The sequence below is a fragment of the Pocillopora damicornis genome, chromosome 2, assembly GCF_964200805.1.
Source record: "Pocillopora damicornis chromosome 2, jaPocDami1.2, whole genome shotgun sequence".
Taxonomy (NCBI): domain Eukaryota; kingdom Metazoa; phylum Cnidaria; class Anthozoa; order Scleractinia; family Pocilloporidae; genus Pocillopora; species Pocillopora damicornis.
This window is the reverse complement of record NC_142671.1, coordinates 34,253,768-34,268,395: the sequence shown is the minus strand read 5'-3', so window position 1 is coordinate 34,268,395 and position 14,628 is coordinate 34,253,768. Positions and strand designations below refer to the sequence as shown.

The following is a 14,628-nucleotide window of genomic DNA, read 5'->3' as shown; positions in this document are numbered from 1 at the left end:
GAATGCTTTAACTTTGAGGCAACCAGTGATTTAAATAAGTTTAGTTTAACCTGAAGTCAACTATGTTGATATTAGGACGGCATGAGGTTGCATTCGTAGCTGAGCTGTAAAAATGCGTTAAATCGCCATCCTTTCCTTAGGTTTTTTTCATGAACATATATTTATCACTGAGTTAAGTGTGGAAATTAACAATATTGGCAAAGGAAAAGTGTACAGCGCTCTGTGCTTCATTTTTCCACGATTGCGTTGTAGAATTTAGACCGAAGACAGAGCATGGGTGCAGATGGCATTGACTACTTGCATCGTAGTTTAGACCTCTTTTTTTCTATTTCCTTGATCAGTTTTCAACACCATGTACAACTCAGACGAAAATGTTCTTATCGGAGCACCCACTGGCAGTGGGAAGACTATCTGTGCGGAGTTTGCAGTACTACGACTTCTTCAGCAAACACCTGACTGCAGATGTGTTTACGTAACTCCACTGCAGTCCCTTGCTGACCAGGTATGAGCATTGAAAAAAAATTAGCGCGAACCATGCTGCTCTTGGAGTTTGTTGCTTATGTTCTCTGTTATAAAGTAAATTTGATTTCATGTTTTTGAAAACTACCCTTTTCCCCACCATCTGCTCAAATTTCCTGTTTACCCGCTCTTTGTTGCGGTTTTTTTGTTTTTCTTGCGCTTTGAGCGGTTTTCTTATTTTCCGCGCTTGGCTTCGGTTGTCTTCTTTCCCCTCGCTTGGCTTTAGTTGTCTAGTTTTCCCGCACTTTGCTACGTCATCTTGGTTTTCCCGCGCTTGGCTCCGGTTGCGTTGTTTTCCTGCGCTTGGCTCGGGTTTCTTGTTTTCCCGCGCTTGTCTCCGAATGGGCTGTTTTTTCCGCGCTTGGCTCCGGTCGTGCTTTTTTCCCCCCCGCGTTGTAGTGTCCGTTGTTTTTCGCACTTGACGCATACGACAGCAAATATTTTCTGGCCCTTTATTCCCTCCTTGGTTTTCCGCACTGGCTTATTGTCTTCATTATTCGCTTTAGTGATGCAACCAATGATTTAAAACATATGATTCATCCTGAATTCAACTATGTTGATATTAGGACGGCATGAGGTTGCAAATTTCTAATTATATTTAATAGAATATCAAGGGATGTGAAAACATGTTTGGTGAACAAGCCAATAACATATCCTTTTTATTTGTTTGGTCTTGTCTGTAGTGTATTTATGTGGAACAGAGGCTGAAACTGTTCCGTTACAGAACACTTTTGGAATCATTAAAACTTCGCTTCTCTGAGGGGAAGCGATAAATCTGTTTTTCTCTGTGACCTGTTAATGTAGAGATGTCTTGTTTTCCGTCAGGTGTATACGGACTGGCAGAGTAAGTTTGGATTACAGCTGGGGAAGAACGTTGTGAAACTGACGGGAGAAACTAGCGCTGACCTCAAGCTTCTCGCTAAGGTTTGTGTCAAGGGACCGGTCATGTGTTTTCGCCTGGGGAGAGAGAAGTGGGAGGATTTTGTTTTTTCCACGAGAAAATTCACCTGAGCCCTCCCTTAAAGCTCTGTAATATTCTTTTGCCCCCCACTCTTTGGCAGTTAATCGGCGGTCAATTTTCCATCGTCCTTCCCCCCCTCTTTTTACTCTGTTGACGACTTCTGATCCCTCTTCCGCTCCCCCCCTGAAAACTCAGTCCCCGTTCCAGCGTAGCAATGACGCCCCCAGTATGTATGCGCGTGATTAAATGTCGTATGAACTAGCAGAGATTGGTTGACCTCAATCTCTTTTGCTTACGGAAGCATCTTTCTCAGCAGATAAGGGATTGCTCAGAGTAAAAAACATAGCTTCTTCCTTCGGGTCTTTACGTGAAGCGCATAATCGGAAGTTTTGCAGAGAAGACATTGTAGTTGGATTCGAGTGATGGATTACTTTATTTCTTCAGGGTAACGTGATAGTTAGCACCCCAGAGCAGTGGGATGTGTTGTCCCGACGATGGAAACAAAGAAAAAACGTGCAGAATGTACATTTGTTTATCTTGGATGAAGCTCATTTGATCGGCGGTGAATCGGGGGTAAGAATTACCTTGCGTTAAGTGTTTCTTTAAGTTTTTGATCTCTGTAAAACCTGTACTTTTATCTTCGTGTTTTTCATGTAAAAGAAATTATGTTTAGTATCAGAAACAAAACTTGCTTTCTTTGATAACAATTTTGAGCATATTCGTGACTTAGAGTCGGCTCACACGTGCGTGTTTCCCTTGCTAAACACTGCTGATATGTTTTCGCGCGCTAACTTCATACTGATGGTATTTTTGCCTGCGTTTGTCAGCCGAGTGAGTGGGGAGGAGTAGAATGTTTCTTTTCCCCCCTCCTTCCCCCCTTACAAATTTTGTTTTAAGTTGATAGAGGATATGAATTATCGATATTCAATATTGATGCATGGTTTGATGTGAAACATCCGTCAGTTTATTGTAACTAAAAGACACAAATTTCAATTTCTTGTTTAATGCACTGCTTGTTTGTGTTTCAGCCTGTGATGGAGGTGATCTGTTCTCGAATGAGATACATCTCGTCACAGATCGAGAGGAATATCCGAGTTGTGGCCCTGAGCTCTTCTCTGGCAAATGCCAAGGTTTGTAAATTATGAAGGTTATCTTGGAGAGATTAAATAACCAAGTTCCTATGCTGTGAATTTTCAAAATGGAAGGTAAATGTAACGTTATAAGACTGACGAAGTTCTGTTCTGCTTGTAACCACAGGATGTTTCTCAGTGGCTTGGAGTCGGGCCGACTGGATTGTTCAACTTCCATCCCAACGTGAGACCTGTTCCATTGGAGCTTCACATACAGGTAACTAAGGCCTAGTTCAAACGTCGATCTTTACATGTACCGAACCTAACGTTTCTATTAAGTACATGTAAAGATCGACGTTTGAATCAATTAGGATCGGCAGATTTGTATTCGGATCGACAGTGCCGTTCTATCCGACTCGGCTAGTCGGATAGAACGGTAAAAGATCGACATTGATTCATACGTCGTACTTTACATGTACCGAACTTAATGCATACATTATACATACGTTAAAATAATTATGTTTTACCCACAATTCAAGAAAGTTCGCTTACGTGCCATGCGCGAAAGCCTTCGAACCATTCAAACAATATGGCGGGAAAGGAGGAAGGCTCGTGCTCCTCTTGTTTTAAATCCACAAAATATACCTGTATACCCATTGGTAGGCATTAACCGCTCACTACAATGGAGTTATGTTCAGTTTTGCAATTAGGATCTACTAAATTCGGATCGACGTTTCAATCAACTGCCGCTCTTAATTATTCGAGTCGACCCAAATTGCAATTAGGTTCGGTACATGTAAAGATCGACGTTTGAACTAGGCCTAAGCCTCTTCAACTTTAGGATTTGTTACAAGGTGCTCAAATGAATAGGGTTCAATTGGCTTGTACACTACACCAAATCTCGAAACGTTGTGTGAAATCCACGTGTATCTTCTTTATTCATAGTCATCCACTTATGGCTTTCGTTGTTTCACACACTTATTTTTCTTCCGAAGCGAGGAAAAATTTTTGCGACTTGTTTTTTTTTTTTTTTTTTCCCCAACAAGAATAACCTGTTCAGGCGTTCATTTAAAGAAAAAAAGCAAACCTCAAGTCTTATTTCGCTCAGCGCTACTATCATATCCCATTCACAAGCGACCTGTTTACAGAGTGAACGCTTGGAACATGCCATTGGAATTGCGAAATACAGCTAATTGTATGTTTTGCAGACATTTCAAACAAAGAAAACTATGTCGAGTTTCGTTAGTCCAACAATTGCCTTATTAAACAAGCTTTATCGGTGAGGAAGGTTGCATCTTGACCTCTTCAGTTTTTGCTTCTTAATAGATCTTGATTCCCCCTCAAGGGGCCAGTCATTTTTATGGCCGTTATGGGAGGATTTTTTAGGGGGGGGTTACATGGTTTTCAGGGGAAACGGAGGGGGGATCAGTCGTCGCTAACGCAGTTTAAAGAGGGAACTAAAGAAAATAAATTGCCCATAAACTGACAATTAGTAGGGGTCATAAGAATATTACAAAGCCTTATGAGAGTCCAGGTAAGTTTTAATATGACAACCAAAACTTTCTGACCCTCCAACCCAACCCAACTCCGCAATGAATAATGACCGGTCTCTAAAAACGGAAAAAGGGCTTATTTCCCTGTTGATGACCAAACGCTTGGGCGATAGCGAATATATAATAGTTATTGCATTTGAATTTTAAAATGTTAGTTTCTTTTTTTTTAGGGTTTTAACATCACTCATACAGCATCTCGTCTGATAGCCATGACTAAACCTACCTATCAGGCCATCGTAAAACATTCTCCCAAGAAACCTGTCATTGTGTTTGTGCCTTCCAGAAGACAAACTAAACTCACTGCCTTGGATCTGCTGACCTTCTCTGGCGCCGAGAATGATGCGGAGAGGTGAGACTAAAAGCGCTCTAAAGAATCAGTTTTTTATTTTGATTGCAAACTAAAATTATTCAATGAATTCGTACAGGTCTGAACCGTCTCAAGTCACCCTTTCCTCTTAGAAAAAAAGTATGTTATTCTGTTTAGGTTCCTGCATTGCACCGAGGAAGATCTTCAGCCTTTTGTGAAGCGTTTGAACGACAAGGTAACGAATTTGCTAATTGCGTTTGCCGTCGAATGGTTATAAAATGACTGAGAATGAAAGGGCAGTTGTGTACCATGGGCGGTGATCTAGGTAGAGTACACGAACTGCTAGAGCATCGTACATAGGGTGGATTGAACCTTTGGATAGTAAATTGTTTTTGTCTGTATTACATTTTTATCGGGGTGGCAGTGTTTTGCGAAATTTTTGGTTCGCTTTTGATTCGCTCACATAGAAGAGGATTTGACGCTCCATCTCTCATGAGTGACCAAGACAGAATTTCTCCTTACAATATCAACACAATACCAAGAAGACAAGTGATGAGAATAAAGAAATATATCCATAGTTGATCGTTAATCTTAACTTCTCCGAACTAACAACATACGAATTGTATAGAGGACGGTAAGGGAAATTTCTAATGAGATCTCGGGAGTGAAATTGTTAAATGAGTTTCCCCGTATGTGTTATCTGAGAAAGAAGGGTTAATGTTTTTCTCACGATAGTTATGTTTTGAAAAGAAGGTACGTTGCGTAAATTTGATAACAAAGTAATTCTCTTCTCCAGACTTTAAAGGAGACTGTCAGTTATGGTGTGGCTTATTTACACGAGGGACTGTCTGAAGGTGAAACGAAGATTGTGGAACAGCTGTTCAACTCTGGCGCCATTCAGGTAATCCACAGCTTAGTTCAAGAAATCTCTGTAACACGCGAAAAATTAATGAGGATGGAGGTCTCTTGCTTCCTTCGTTGCCTTGTATTGGTCTCGTCATGTAAAAACCAGTTTTTTTGTGACTGTTTGCGTCACAGGTGGTGGTCGTGTCACGCAATCTTGCCTGGGCGATTGACATGAGTGCTCATCTGGTGATCATCATGGACACACAGTTCTACGAAGGAAAGATCCACACGTAAGTCGAACTACCCTTTGTAGCGCCATTCTGTTCGCTTGTTTTGCAATAAGTCAAGGGAAGAGCCAGGCGAAAAAATACCCTCGAGTCGTAATGAAAACCAAAGATTTTTGTGAGTACTTTTTCGTTTCCGAAAATTTTGAGACGTGTAACTTTTTCTGTTTTCCTACCGAGCGCATTTTGATTGAACTGAAACCATTAGAAAGCACAGGAAACCTCAACGGTTGATCAGACTCAAGGGATAAGAACTTGGCAAGGTTTTCAATGAAAGCAAGTTACTAGCGGTCTTCCGCCGACTGTAAGACCTCTTGCTGCCTGTTAAGCTTGCGAGCCCGTGTTTGGGTTACGCCTTACAGCGCAGCTGCCTAATGCACCATCTGCCGCTCATGAGAAAATTTATCGAACCCTAGACTTGGTCTCAACCTCTTTCTTGCCCTGTGTTCGAGAAGACATTAGATTGTATTTGATTGGGTGAAAATTCAGGCGAGGTTTCTATACTTATCACAGAAAATGATCGATGATAAAAACCCTACTATGTTTCGATACAGAATTTAATATATATCCATATATATATACTGTATAAGATATTTTTTTCTTCTCTCTTTCATTATAGTTACGTAGACTATCCAGTCACAGATGTGTTGCAGATGATCGGCCGAGCAAATAGACCACTGTTAGACGACTCCGGAAAAGCTGTAATTCTCTGCCAAGCCTCGAAGAAAGAATACTTCAAAAAATTCCTTTATGAGCCTTTGCCTATAGAGGTGAGTGTTATCCTTTGGAATAGAAATCTGAAAAGAGCGTACGTGTCTTGCTCGCTGGATGTCGATTTTTTAGGGCGGTATCTTTGGTTTTGAAATTTGGCGGAAAAACAAACAAACAGACAAACTAATAAGTCAACGAACGGACAAAGTTAGTCTCTGAGCAGGCTTGTCGCTCGAGAGCTGCACCGAGTTACTAAGCGGAGAGTGGGGGGATAGGACTGGTAACTAATATTCTCTGACTTGCTCCCCACTTCCCCCTCCCCTCCCCTCTCCCTCTTTGCTCGCGGTATTTGAATGTGCCAGCTGTTGTAAATCGCTTCTGGTAACTAAAATATTAATGTAAACTTTTCTGAACGGTTTCAGTCGCATTTGGATCACTGTCTGCACGACCATTTTAATGCTGAGGTTGTAACGAAGACTGTGGAGAACAAACAAGACGCCGTAGATTACCTCACATGGACCTTCCTGTACCGTAGAATGACACAGAATCCAAACTACTACAATTTACAAGGTGAACTGTGCGCTATTTTAATATCTCGGTGGGAAATTTCGACGCATAAGAGCGCTTCTCCTTGAAATTTAACCAAGCCATTTTGCAAGTTCAATTTTGATTTCATCTGCTAGTTACTTCAATGGAGCGCGTGTTGTGTCCTTTGCGGCTCATTTGGGTATTTCTAGATGATTTATGGAATTTTTCTCAGCCTGAGACTTCAGTACAATCAAGGATAAAATTACTTTTAGCACTTGGATAAAACGATATATGTTTTGCTTTTCGTTTCATTGCACGCACAATACATATTTCGAAAGTATTTTGATGAGGTTTGAAGGTGCTTCTCTGGCCAGTTAGGTGCAACATTAACAAAAGAGGAGCAGTTTTCCTCGATGTGAACATTGACGTTTAAAACACTGACGACTTTAGATGTGTTATCTATTGCCATCATTAACGAGGAAAAGCCGCACGGGTGCTCTTCCCGAACTCCAACTGGTTACATGCTTACACACTTCGCATGTTCATTGTTTTCCTCCACATAGGTGTCACTCATCGTCATCTGTCAGATCATATGTCAGATATGGTGGAAAACACCCTTAACGACCTGGAACAATCCAAGGTACAGTATGCGTGTTAACTAATTATTGATACTGAATTATCAACCCTTTGAACTCCCAAAAGTGATTTACCTCGTAACTCCTCATTGCCATTCAAAGACGTTATGTCATCATGTCATCTTGCAAACATGTTATGAGAACAGACAAACTTACATGCTAAATAATGTTATTTTGGGGTTAAAACCAAATTCTTCTGAACAATTTACTAGGAATCGTATGGCAGCGAGCAAGGAGAATTTGTAATTGGATCTTAGGATGAAAGGTTAATAAAAGTGTACGGGTTACATACAGAATAAACAGTAATCTATCGATTCATATTTCTTGTATTCTTCTCTTGTAGTGTTTGTCGATTGAGGATGAAATGGATGTATCGCCACTAAATCTTGGAATGATCGCAGCTTATTATTACATCAACTACACAACCATTGGTAAGATCTTGTGTGTCAATTGAAAAAGTTAAGATGGTAATTTTTTTTAGGCCTTGTTACTTGACTTCATATTTCGCCATACGATCACAATTTTAGTCGTTGATTGAAGACAAAAAAGTAGTTCTGAGCGAGGAAATAGAAGTATAAGCCAACTGTAGATTTCGAAATTGATTTTTTGAAGAAATACGAAGACAAAACATTGCATAGCAACAAGTCTCAATTAAACTTTCCTATTGTTATTGTTTCTTAGATTCGCACCATTTGTCCAACCATCTGTTTCGTTTCACTTTTCAGAACTGTTCAGTGTGTCGTTAAACGCAAAGACAAAGCTGCGAGGCTTGATAGAAATCATCTCATCCGCTTATGAATACGAGAGACTTCCTATCAGGCACCACGAGGACACCACTTTGAAACAGGTGAGAGAGACCTGGAGCCCACCCTCCTGAGAATTCAAACTTGAATGTTTAAATTTTACGACAGTGATCGAGGTTACTGCACGGTGGTGTGGTGATCAAACGATGAAATGGGTACCGACCTACAAACGGACGGTCAGAAAGACTCGACGTGATACATTCAAATGTAGCGATACTCCTAGTCACTTCGTGGTACAGAAATTGAATTTACCCAAACTTGCTTTCTCTTTGAATTTTGAGAGGATAGCGGTAAGAATGGAACCTGCTGATCAAAATGATTAAAACAAACCCATGCTTTACCTGATTCTGAAGAAGCCATGTGGATTATTTGGTTTATGATAATGATCAGTGAGGGATAAGGATTAGTATAATAAATTCAACCCTTTACACCCGAACGTCAGTATGCACACTCTCTATACTGTTCTCTATACATTGCCTGAGGTGCTGACAAGGAGAATTTTTTTAACAATCACCACCCAGTTTAAAGGGGGTAAGTTTCTAACTAAACTATGGTGCTGCGTCGGTGGGAGAGTATAGCAGGTAATTTAGTGTTAACAACTGGGTTGAAAACGTAAATTGGCCACGGTAAAGGGTAAAAAAAGCTGACGTTTCCAGCGTTAGCCCTTCGTCAGAGCTGGAAACGTCAGCTTTTTTACCCTTTACCGTGGCCAATTTACGTTTTCAACTTAGTTGATACGACTCAATTTAGTTGGTGATCATTTCTTTAATTCTCATGACCTTAATGTGCGATTTAGGGTTAATATTTTAAGGGGAAGTTATATGCTAGTCACTCTTTAGGCAGGTCAAACGGCCAAGCTGTGGCTGCAGTGTGGGTTAGTCTAGAAGGCAAACCTGGCATTGTGGTGAAGTCGCTGCTCTCTTTCTGTTTTAGCTTATGAATCGAGTGCCCCACAAAGTCGCAAATCCCAAGTATAACGATCCTCACGTCAAGACAAACCTGCTTATCCAAGCTCATATGTCCCGGATGCAACTGTCGGCTGAGATGCAGTCAGACACAGAGACCATCCTTGGCAAGGTATGAAGGAGAGTGGTAGAATAATAGAGTGGTAGAGTGAAGGAAGGCTGGCTAGTGAAAGAACCAGCCTAGCGAACGAACGAGTAAACAGGACGATTTACGCGTGAGCTAGCGAAAGATTGGAGGGAACGATCAGGCTTATGAACGAGTCAACAAGAAAACGGTGGTTTTCGCTGTCGATCGAAGACGGGTAAATGAAAGGGTGACTGAACTAGCGAGTTTGCGAGCTCTTGTAGTAGAAGTAAACGGTCTGACGAAAAAGCGGGAGGGCGAGTGAAAGATGAAACTAACTACCGAGCGAATGATCAAATGGAAATAGGAAAGAAAAGAAGAGATACTAGATCAACGAAACAAACTAAGAAAGAGTGAAAAAAAACAAAACGAAACAAAACAGTTGGAACCAGCAAGGACTTAAAGAGGTGTAGATATGTGGAGCAAGCGGGTTTCTTTTCCAAGGTTTTTTCTTTTTCTTTTTCAATGCTGAGGATCATATCTAGTGGATATTTTTTGGATTGCACTGCAGCTATCTTTCCCTTTATTTTCAAGGCCATGCGTCTTGTTCAAGCCTGTGTAGATGTGTTGAGCAGCAACGGATGGCTGTCACCTGCGCTGGCCGCCATGGAGCTTGCCCAAATGGTAAGTGGACGCATGCGTACTCGCAAAAGAAAGAGAGGAAGGATTTTGAAAGTCTTGAGAGCTCTTTTCGCTTGATTGTTGTGAATGAAAACCAAAGTAATTACTACGCCTTATTAGAACAAACTAAAATGTCACAAGGAGCCAATGAGAGCTCACCATGAAAACGAGCAAAAATGAATGGAGCGCGGGAAAACGTGGATGACCAAGTTGTGAATGGTTTTAGTTTCGCATCCGATTGGTTTTTGAGTATTTGATTGATTGTGGTAAAACCAAAACCAAAGTAATCTCAACAGCCAATCAAATGAAAAGAAAATACCTTTTAAGAGGCAATGGGAAGTCAGCGTGATAACAACCAAACTGCCTAAAGCGCGGAAAAACGCGGGCGACCAAGTCGTTTATGGTTTTAGTTTTGCATCTGATTGGTTGAGAGCGGGGTGCGAAATTCTTTGGTCATATCACAGTGCGAAGTGATGCAAAACCAATGTAATCACGGAATATTTTCGACACCCAAATAAAGATTGGTCCGAAGGGTGGATTGAGAGTTCAAAACCAATCACCAAGCGAAGTAAGGCGAGCTAATGCAGTTTTGGAATACCGTGGTGCAGAAATTTTTGTTTGTAGTAGTATTCACAGTTCACATTCTCATTTCCTTTATGAAGGTTACTCAGGCCATGTGGAGCAAAGATTCTTACCTGAAGCAAATTCCTCATTTCAGCTCGGAGATAATCAAACGATGCGTTGATAAGGTACTGTAAAGGCAATTAACATTAGGGTGACGCCCATTTGCTCAAGGATGCATTGTAATACTTACAGAGTATAACATTCACTTAACACGAAGTGGCCTTGAATTGACTTGTTAAATGCGAGAAACACTGTGATATTGAAAGCACAATAAAATAAATTTTCATGCGGTTTACATGGCTGTGGTCTAGCAGCGCTCGCCCTGGCACCTAACTTTTGCTCATGGGCGACTAAGGAATTTTAGTTTTTCCATGAAAAGCATATGCTGGGCGCCCTGGATTTCACAGCTTCAGAGCTCTGGGCTCCCTTCAATATTTCTGAAAGCACAACCTTGGTATATTTCAGGGAGTGGAATCTGTGTTTGACATCATGGATTTGGAAGACGATGAAAGAAACAAACTTTTGAAACTGGATGACAGCCAGATGCAGGTAAGAAACTGCTATGTTTAGTTAAACTTAACATGTGTTGCTACGTCTCTGTCTGTCGGTCTACTGGTCAGTCGGTCGTTCGTTTTGTTTGTCTGTCGGTCGGTCTGTCTGTCTGTCTGAGTCTGTCTTGTCTGAGTCTGTCTGTCTGCCTCTCTTTCCCAACTGTTCTACCTTTCTTTCATTGCAGGATGTTGCCAGATTTTGTAACCGATATCCAAACATTGAATTGTCCTTTGAGGTACAGGATAAAGACGATATCTCTGCGTAAGTTCAAACTGCATCCTCCACTATTTCGCTGTTTCTACTAGAGTTTTGAATATCGTTATTATGTGTGTTAGTCAAGAAGTCTGTTGCACCGAGTATGTGTAGACGACAATGATAGCGCGCTTTATTGCAATTGTGGTTCCCTGGACTAAACATGATATTCCTTGGTTCCTTATTTGAAGGGGCTCTCCTGTGAATGTTGTTGTGGACCTTGATCGTGAGGATGAGCAGCCAGGACCGGTGATAGCACCGTTCTTTCCGGGAAAGAGAGAAGAGGGCTGGTGGTTAGTTATCGGGGACACCAAGAACAATGGGTAAGAAGACGGCACTTTTAGATTCAGACTTATTTTAATCACAAAGCAAACCAAGATGAATTAGAGATATTTATTATATATTTCATATGGTTTTCGCACTCAAATTGGTCGATAGGTGTGTTAAGATAATCGTTTGTAAACTCAGTCGTTAAATCTTAGACTTAAACACTTGTTCTGTATTTTTTTAAAATATTCTGTAAAAGCTATAGGTCTCTTGTCGATAGTTTTACAAACCACCAGAGGCTTCTCAGATTTGGATGCTTTTCTCAAATTCTCCCTTCTTCCGGTGTTGAGATGAGGTTATGTGACAAAGATCCTCTAGTGCTTAACAGCGATACGAGCCAGCCTTCAGATCGTCACTAAGTTATTATGCCGACGCATGTACTTTAAGCCGTTTAGAAGTTTGAGAAGTTTATTAATTATTTTTGTTAATATTTTAAAAGAGTTACTTTGTAGCTCATTGTTACCGTATCGGAGCGCAAAATCAGAAATCGATTCCTTGGGGGAATTATGTTGTTGTTGCAAGTCCACGAGCAGATAAACGACATTTTACTCTATTCGAAGACTGAGCTAAAATTATTATTGTTATTTCACTGACCTCACCCCATAGGGGCTTTTCAGGAACAATAGAGTACAATAAAAAAAATTGTATATAAAGGAATATTAATAGCGAAGAGAATGTTTTTTTTCAGCCTAGGTAGATAAAAACCTATTTAACAGAAACGCCGTAAGTTGTCACTTCTATTTTTTTTTTCAGTAGTAAGAAAGTTTACATATGACAAAAAAAAAATAATCGCGAATCGTAACTAAGCTCTTTTGAAACGTTTCTTTTTCTTTCAGATTAATTTCGATCAAGCGTCTTACGCTTCAACAGAAGGCCAAGGTTAAACTGGACTTTGTGGCTCCGAGTTCGCCTGGGAACTACTCTTATACTCTGTTTTTTATGTGTGACACATACATGGGGTGTGATCAAGAATATCCGTTCAAGATTAACGTCGGAGAAGCCGCCAGTGGAGACGAGGAAAGCGGCGACAGCGAAGCTGATGATTAAGAGATTTTGTGATACAAAAACTGAACAAATTCTGTCATCGTTATCGCGTGACTGCAACGGAACACTTAAGTCAGGCAATCCCGTCTTTCAGATTCTGGCGGCCGAGACCTACTCCCAATGTACATAATAGTTGAGCGACTACGGTTTAAAAGAAACCCTAGCAAGTGGTTTTTTTTTTCTTTTTTTTTTAACAGTAAGTCTTTCTTGAAAACCTCAGTATGCAATAAATAAAAGCGGTGTGGAAATAGTTCGAAAGAAGTTAAACGATTCTTGGAGCGTTATTTTAAAATTCTTTCTCAATAAGTGCCATTAAATATTGTAGGACATTGTAAACTTGTTCGAAAATGAATAGAGCTCGTGTAAAAGACATTTTTTATTAATTAGACTGACTATATATACAAACGTACCCATAAATGAAATACCGGATGTCTTATTAATGCAACCCTGCATTTGGATCAGCCTTAAACATAACGTAAAGCACTGAAAAGATTTCCTTTTAAGATATATTTGTGATCGCTTTACGCATTAGTACTTTTCAATGTAAAACCCCCAAGGGTAGAATGTTAGTTAAAACTTGTACAGTTTCAATTGTAATCCTTGTTGGCAAGTCATTTACATAAGTAAGTTTTGTTCACCTCCTTTATACTGCCGCTATTAACATTGTCATCTCTTAAATGTTCGTCATACAAGATCTTGCTGGATCTTGGAGACATGTTTGAGGCTTGACAATGTTGCCTTGGTCTCTGGTGAACTTATTTTCCGATTGTGGAATTTGTCCGGCGTACAAAAGGGAAAAATATCGCAATTTTATAATCAGTTTAAGCTGATAAGTTGAGCTCTTTCGAGAGTAACAAAAGCCCTTACTTCAGTTAATGACGAATACGATCAGTCGCCAACAGCTGAGCTTTTCAACATTCACTTCGACAATTTAATTTTACCTGAAGGGACCTTTAATAAGCAGTCTGACAAGTGTTTCAGTTGCCCGTCGACAGGGCAAAATATTCTATTTTTAGAAATTAATAACTTTTCCAAAATCATTACATTACATCTCTCGAAGTGTTTTAACGTAGATGTCTTGGAGAGATAACAACTAAAACTGCATTATGTTCGACTTTTTTAAAGATTGCTTTCTTGGTCTATTTTGGGGCTCAAATTTAATATGAGAATTACCTTCGAAAGCGGACGTAAGCTATCTTCCTCTATTTATCTTTAAAAGTCTTAGACGACGATGTTATATTTGAGACTTCCGTGCGGCGAAGCACATAGACACGCACAAAAAATGTCGACTTTTCCGATGATAAAATCTTAAGTAACTGACTGAGGATCAAGACATCATTTCAATGACTTTCCAAACCAAACGCGAAGTATATCTTTCATTCTTTTTTTTCCCCTGATATTGTTCGCCGATAATTAGCTAGGTTAGTTTTTGTGCCTTGTCATACTTTGACGTTACGATTAAATGCCTAACTTTTCCAGCTGTTTGGAGAATGAACGGTTTCGCACTTTAAAAGACAAAAAAAGTCCACCATGAATGCAGCATTTTATAATTACTCTCCATAAATTTCAGTGACGTTATCCTCAACTTTAAGACAGAGATCACAGTGCCTGTCATGAATAGCTAAAGGTATTTAAATTTCTTTCATTTAAAGATAATATTTCTTCCGAGGCCTTTATAAAGTACATCACGGGGCAGTGATTTTTTCACCCAGTAAAGTGCATTCACGTAGGTGTCAAACTGCGCCACTAACTTGAAAGCTTTTCAAATGACTATGTTTAACAGCTTCATGTTTCTACTTTGTCGAGAATGTCAGACTCCTACCCGCCAGTCTTAAAACCTCCCTTGGCCGCTGCAATGTTTGCTTCATCGGCAAAGAAAAAATTCTGTCAAATGCGTGAAGG

At 40.1% G+C, this 14,628-nt stretch overlaps 1 protein-coding gene across 1 annotated transcript in view; it reads left to right on the top strand.

Annotated features, from left to right (window-relative positions):
- The window catches only part of LOC113670034 (U5 small nuclear ribonucleoprotein 200 kDa helicase), a 32,276-nt gene extending 18,822 nt beyond the window's left edge, over window positions 1–13,454 (top strand). Inside the window, exons 26-46 of the mRNA XM_089196208.1 lie at window positions 342–502; window positions 1,345–1,443; window positions 1,925–2,053; window positions 2,509–2,610; window positions 2,738–2,827; window positions 4,274–4,452; window positions 4,588–4,645; window positions 5,207–5,311; window positions 5,449–5,546; window positions 6,160–6,310; window positions 6,674–6,821; window positions 7,343–7,419; window positions 7,758–7,845; window positions 8,140–8,261; window positions 9,151–9,294; window positions 9,841–9,930; window positions 10,590–10,676; window positions 11,017–11,100; window positions 11,288–11,364; window positions 11,547–11,678; window positions 12,519–13,454. Of these exons, the coding sequence (XP_089052334.1) occupies window positions 342–502; window positions 1,345–1,443; window positions 1,925–2,053; window positions 2,509–2,610; window positions 2,738–2,827; window positions 4,274–4,452; window positions 4,588–4,645; window positions 5,207–5,311; window positions 5,449–5,546; window positions 6,160–6,310; window positions 6,674–6,821; window positions 7,343–7,419; window positions 7,758–7,845; window positions 8,140–8,261; window positions 9,151–9,294; window positions 9,841–9,930; window positions 10,590–10,676; window positions 11,017–11,100; window positions 11,288–11,364; window positions 11,547–11,678; window positions 12,519–12,729 (2,432 nt within the window). The 3' untranslated portion in view covers window positions 12,730–13,454. The remainder of the gene's footprint in view (window positions 1–341; window positions 503–1,344; window positions 1,444–1,924; window positions 2,054–2,508; window positions 2,611–2,737; window positions 2,828–4,273; window positions 4,453–4,587; window positions 4,646–5,206; window positions 5,312–5,448; window positions 5,547–6,159; window positions 6,311–6,673; window positions 6,822–7,342; window positions 7,420–7,757; window positions 7,846–8,139; window positions 8,262–9,150; window positions 9,295–9,840; window positions 9,931–10,589; window positions 10,677–11,016; window positions 11,101–11,287; window positions 11,365–11,546; window positions 11,679–12,518) is intronic.
- Window positions 13,455–14,628: the final 1,174 nt, after the last annotated feature.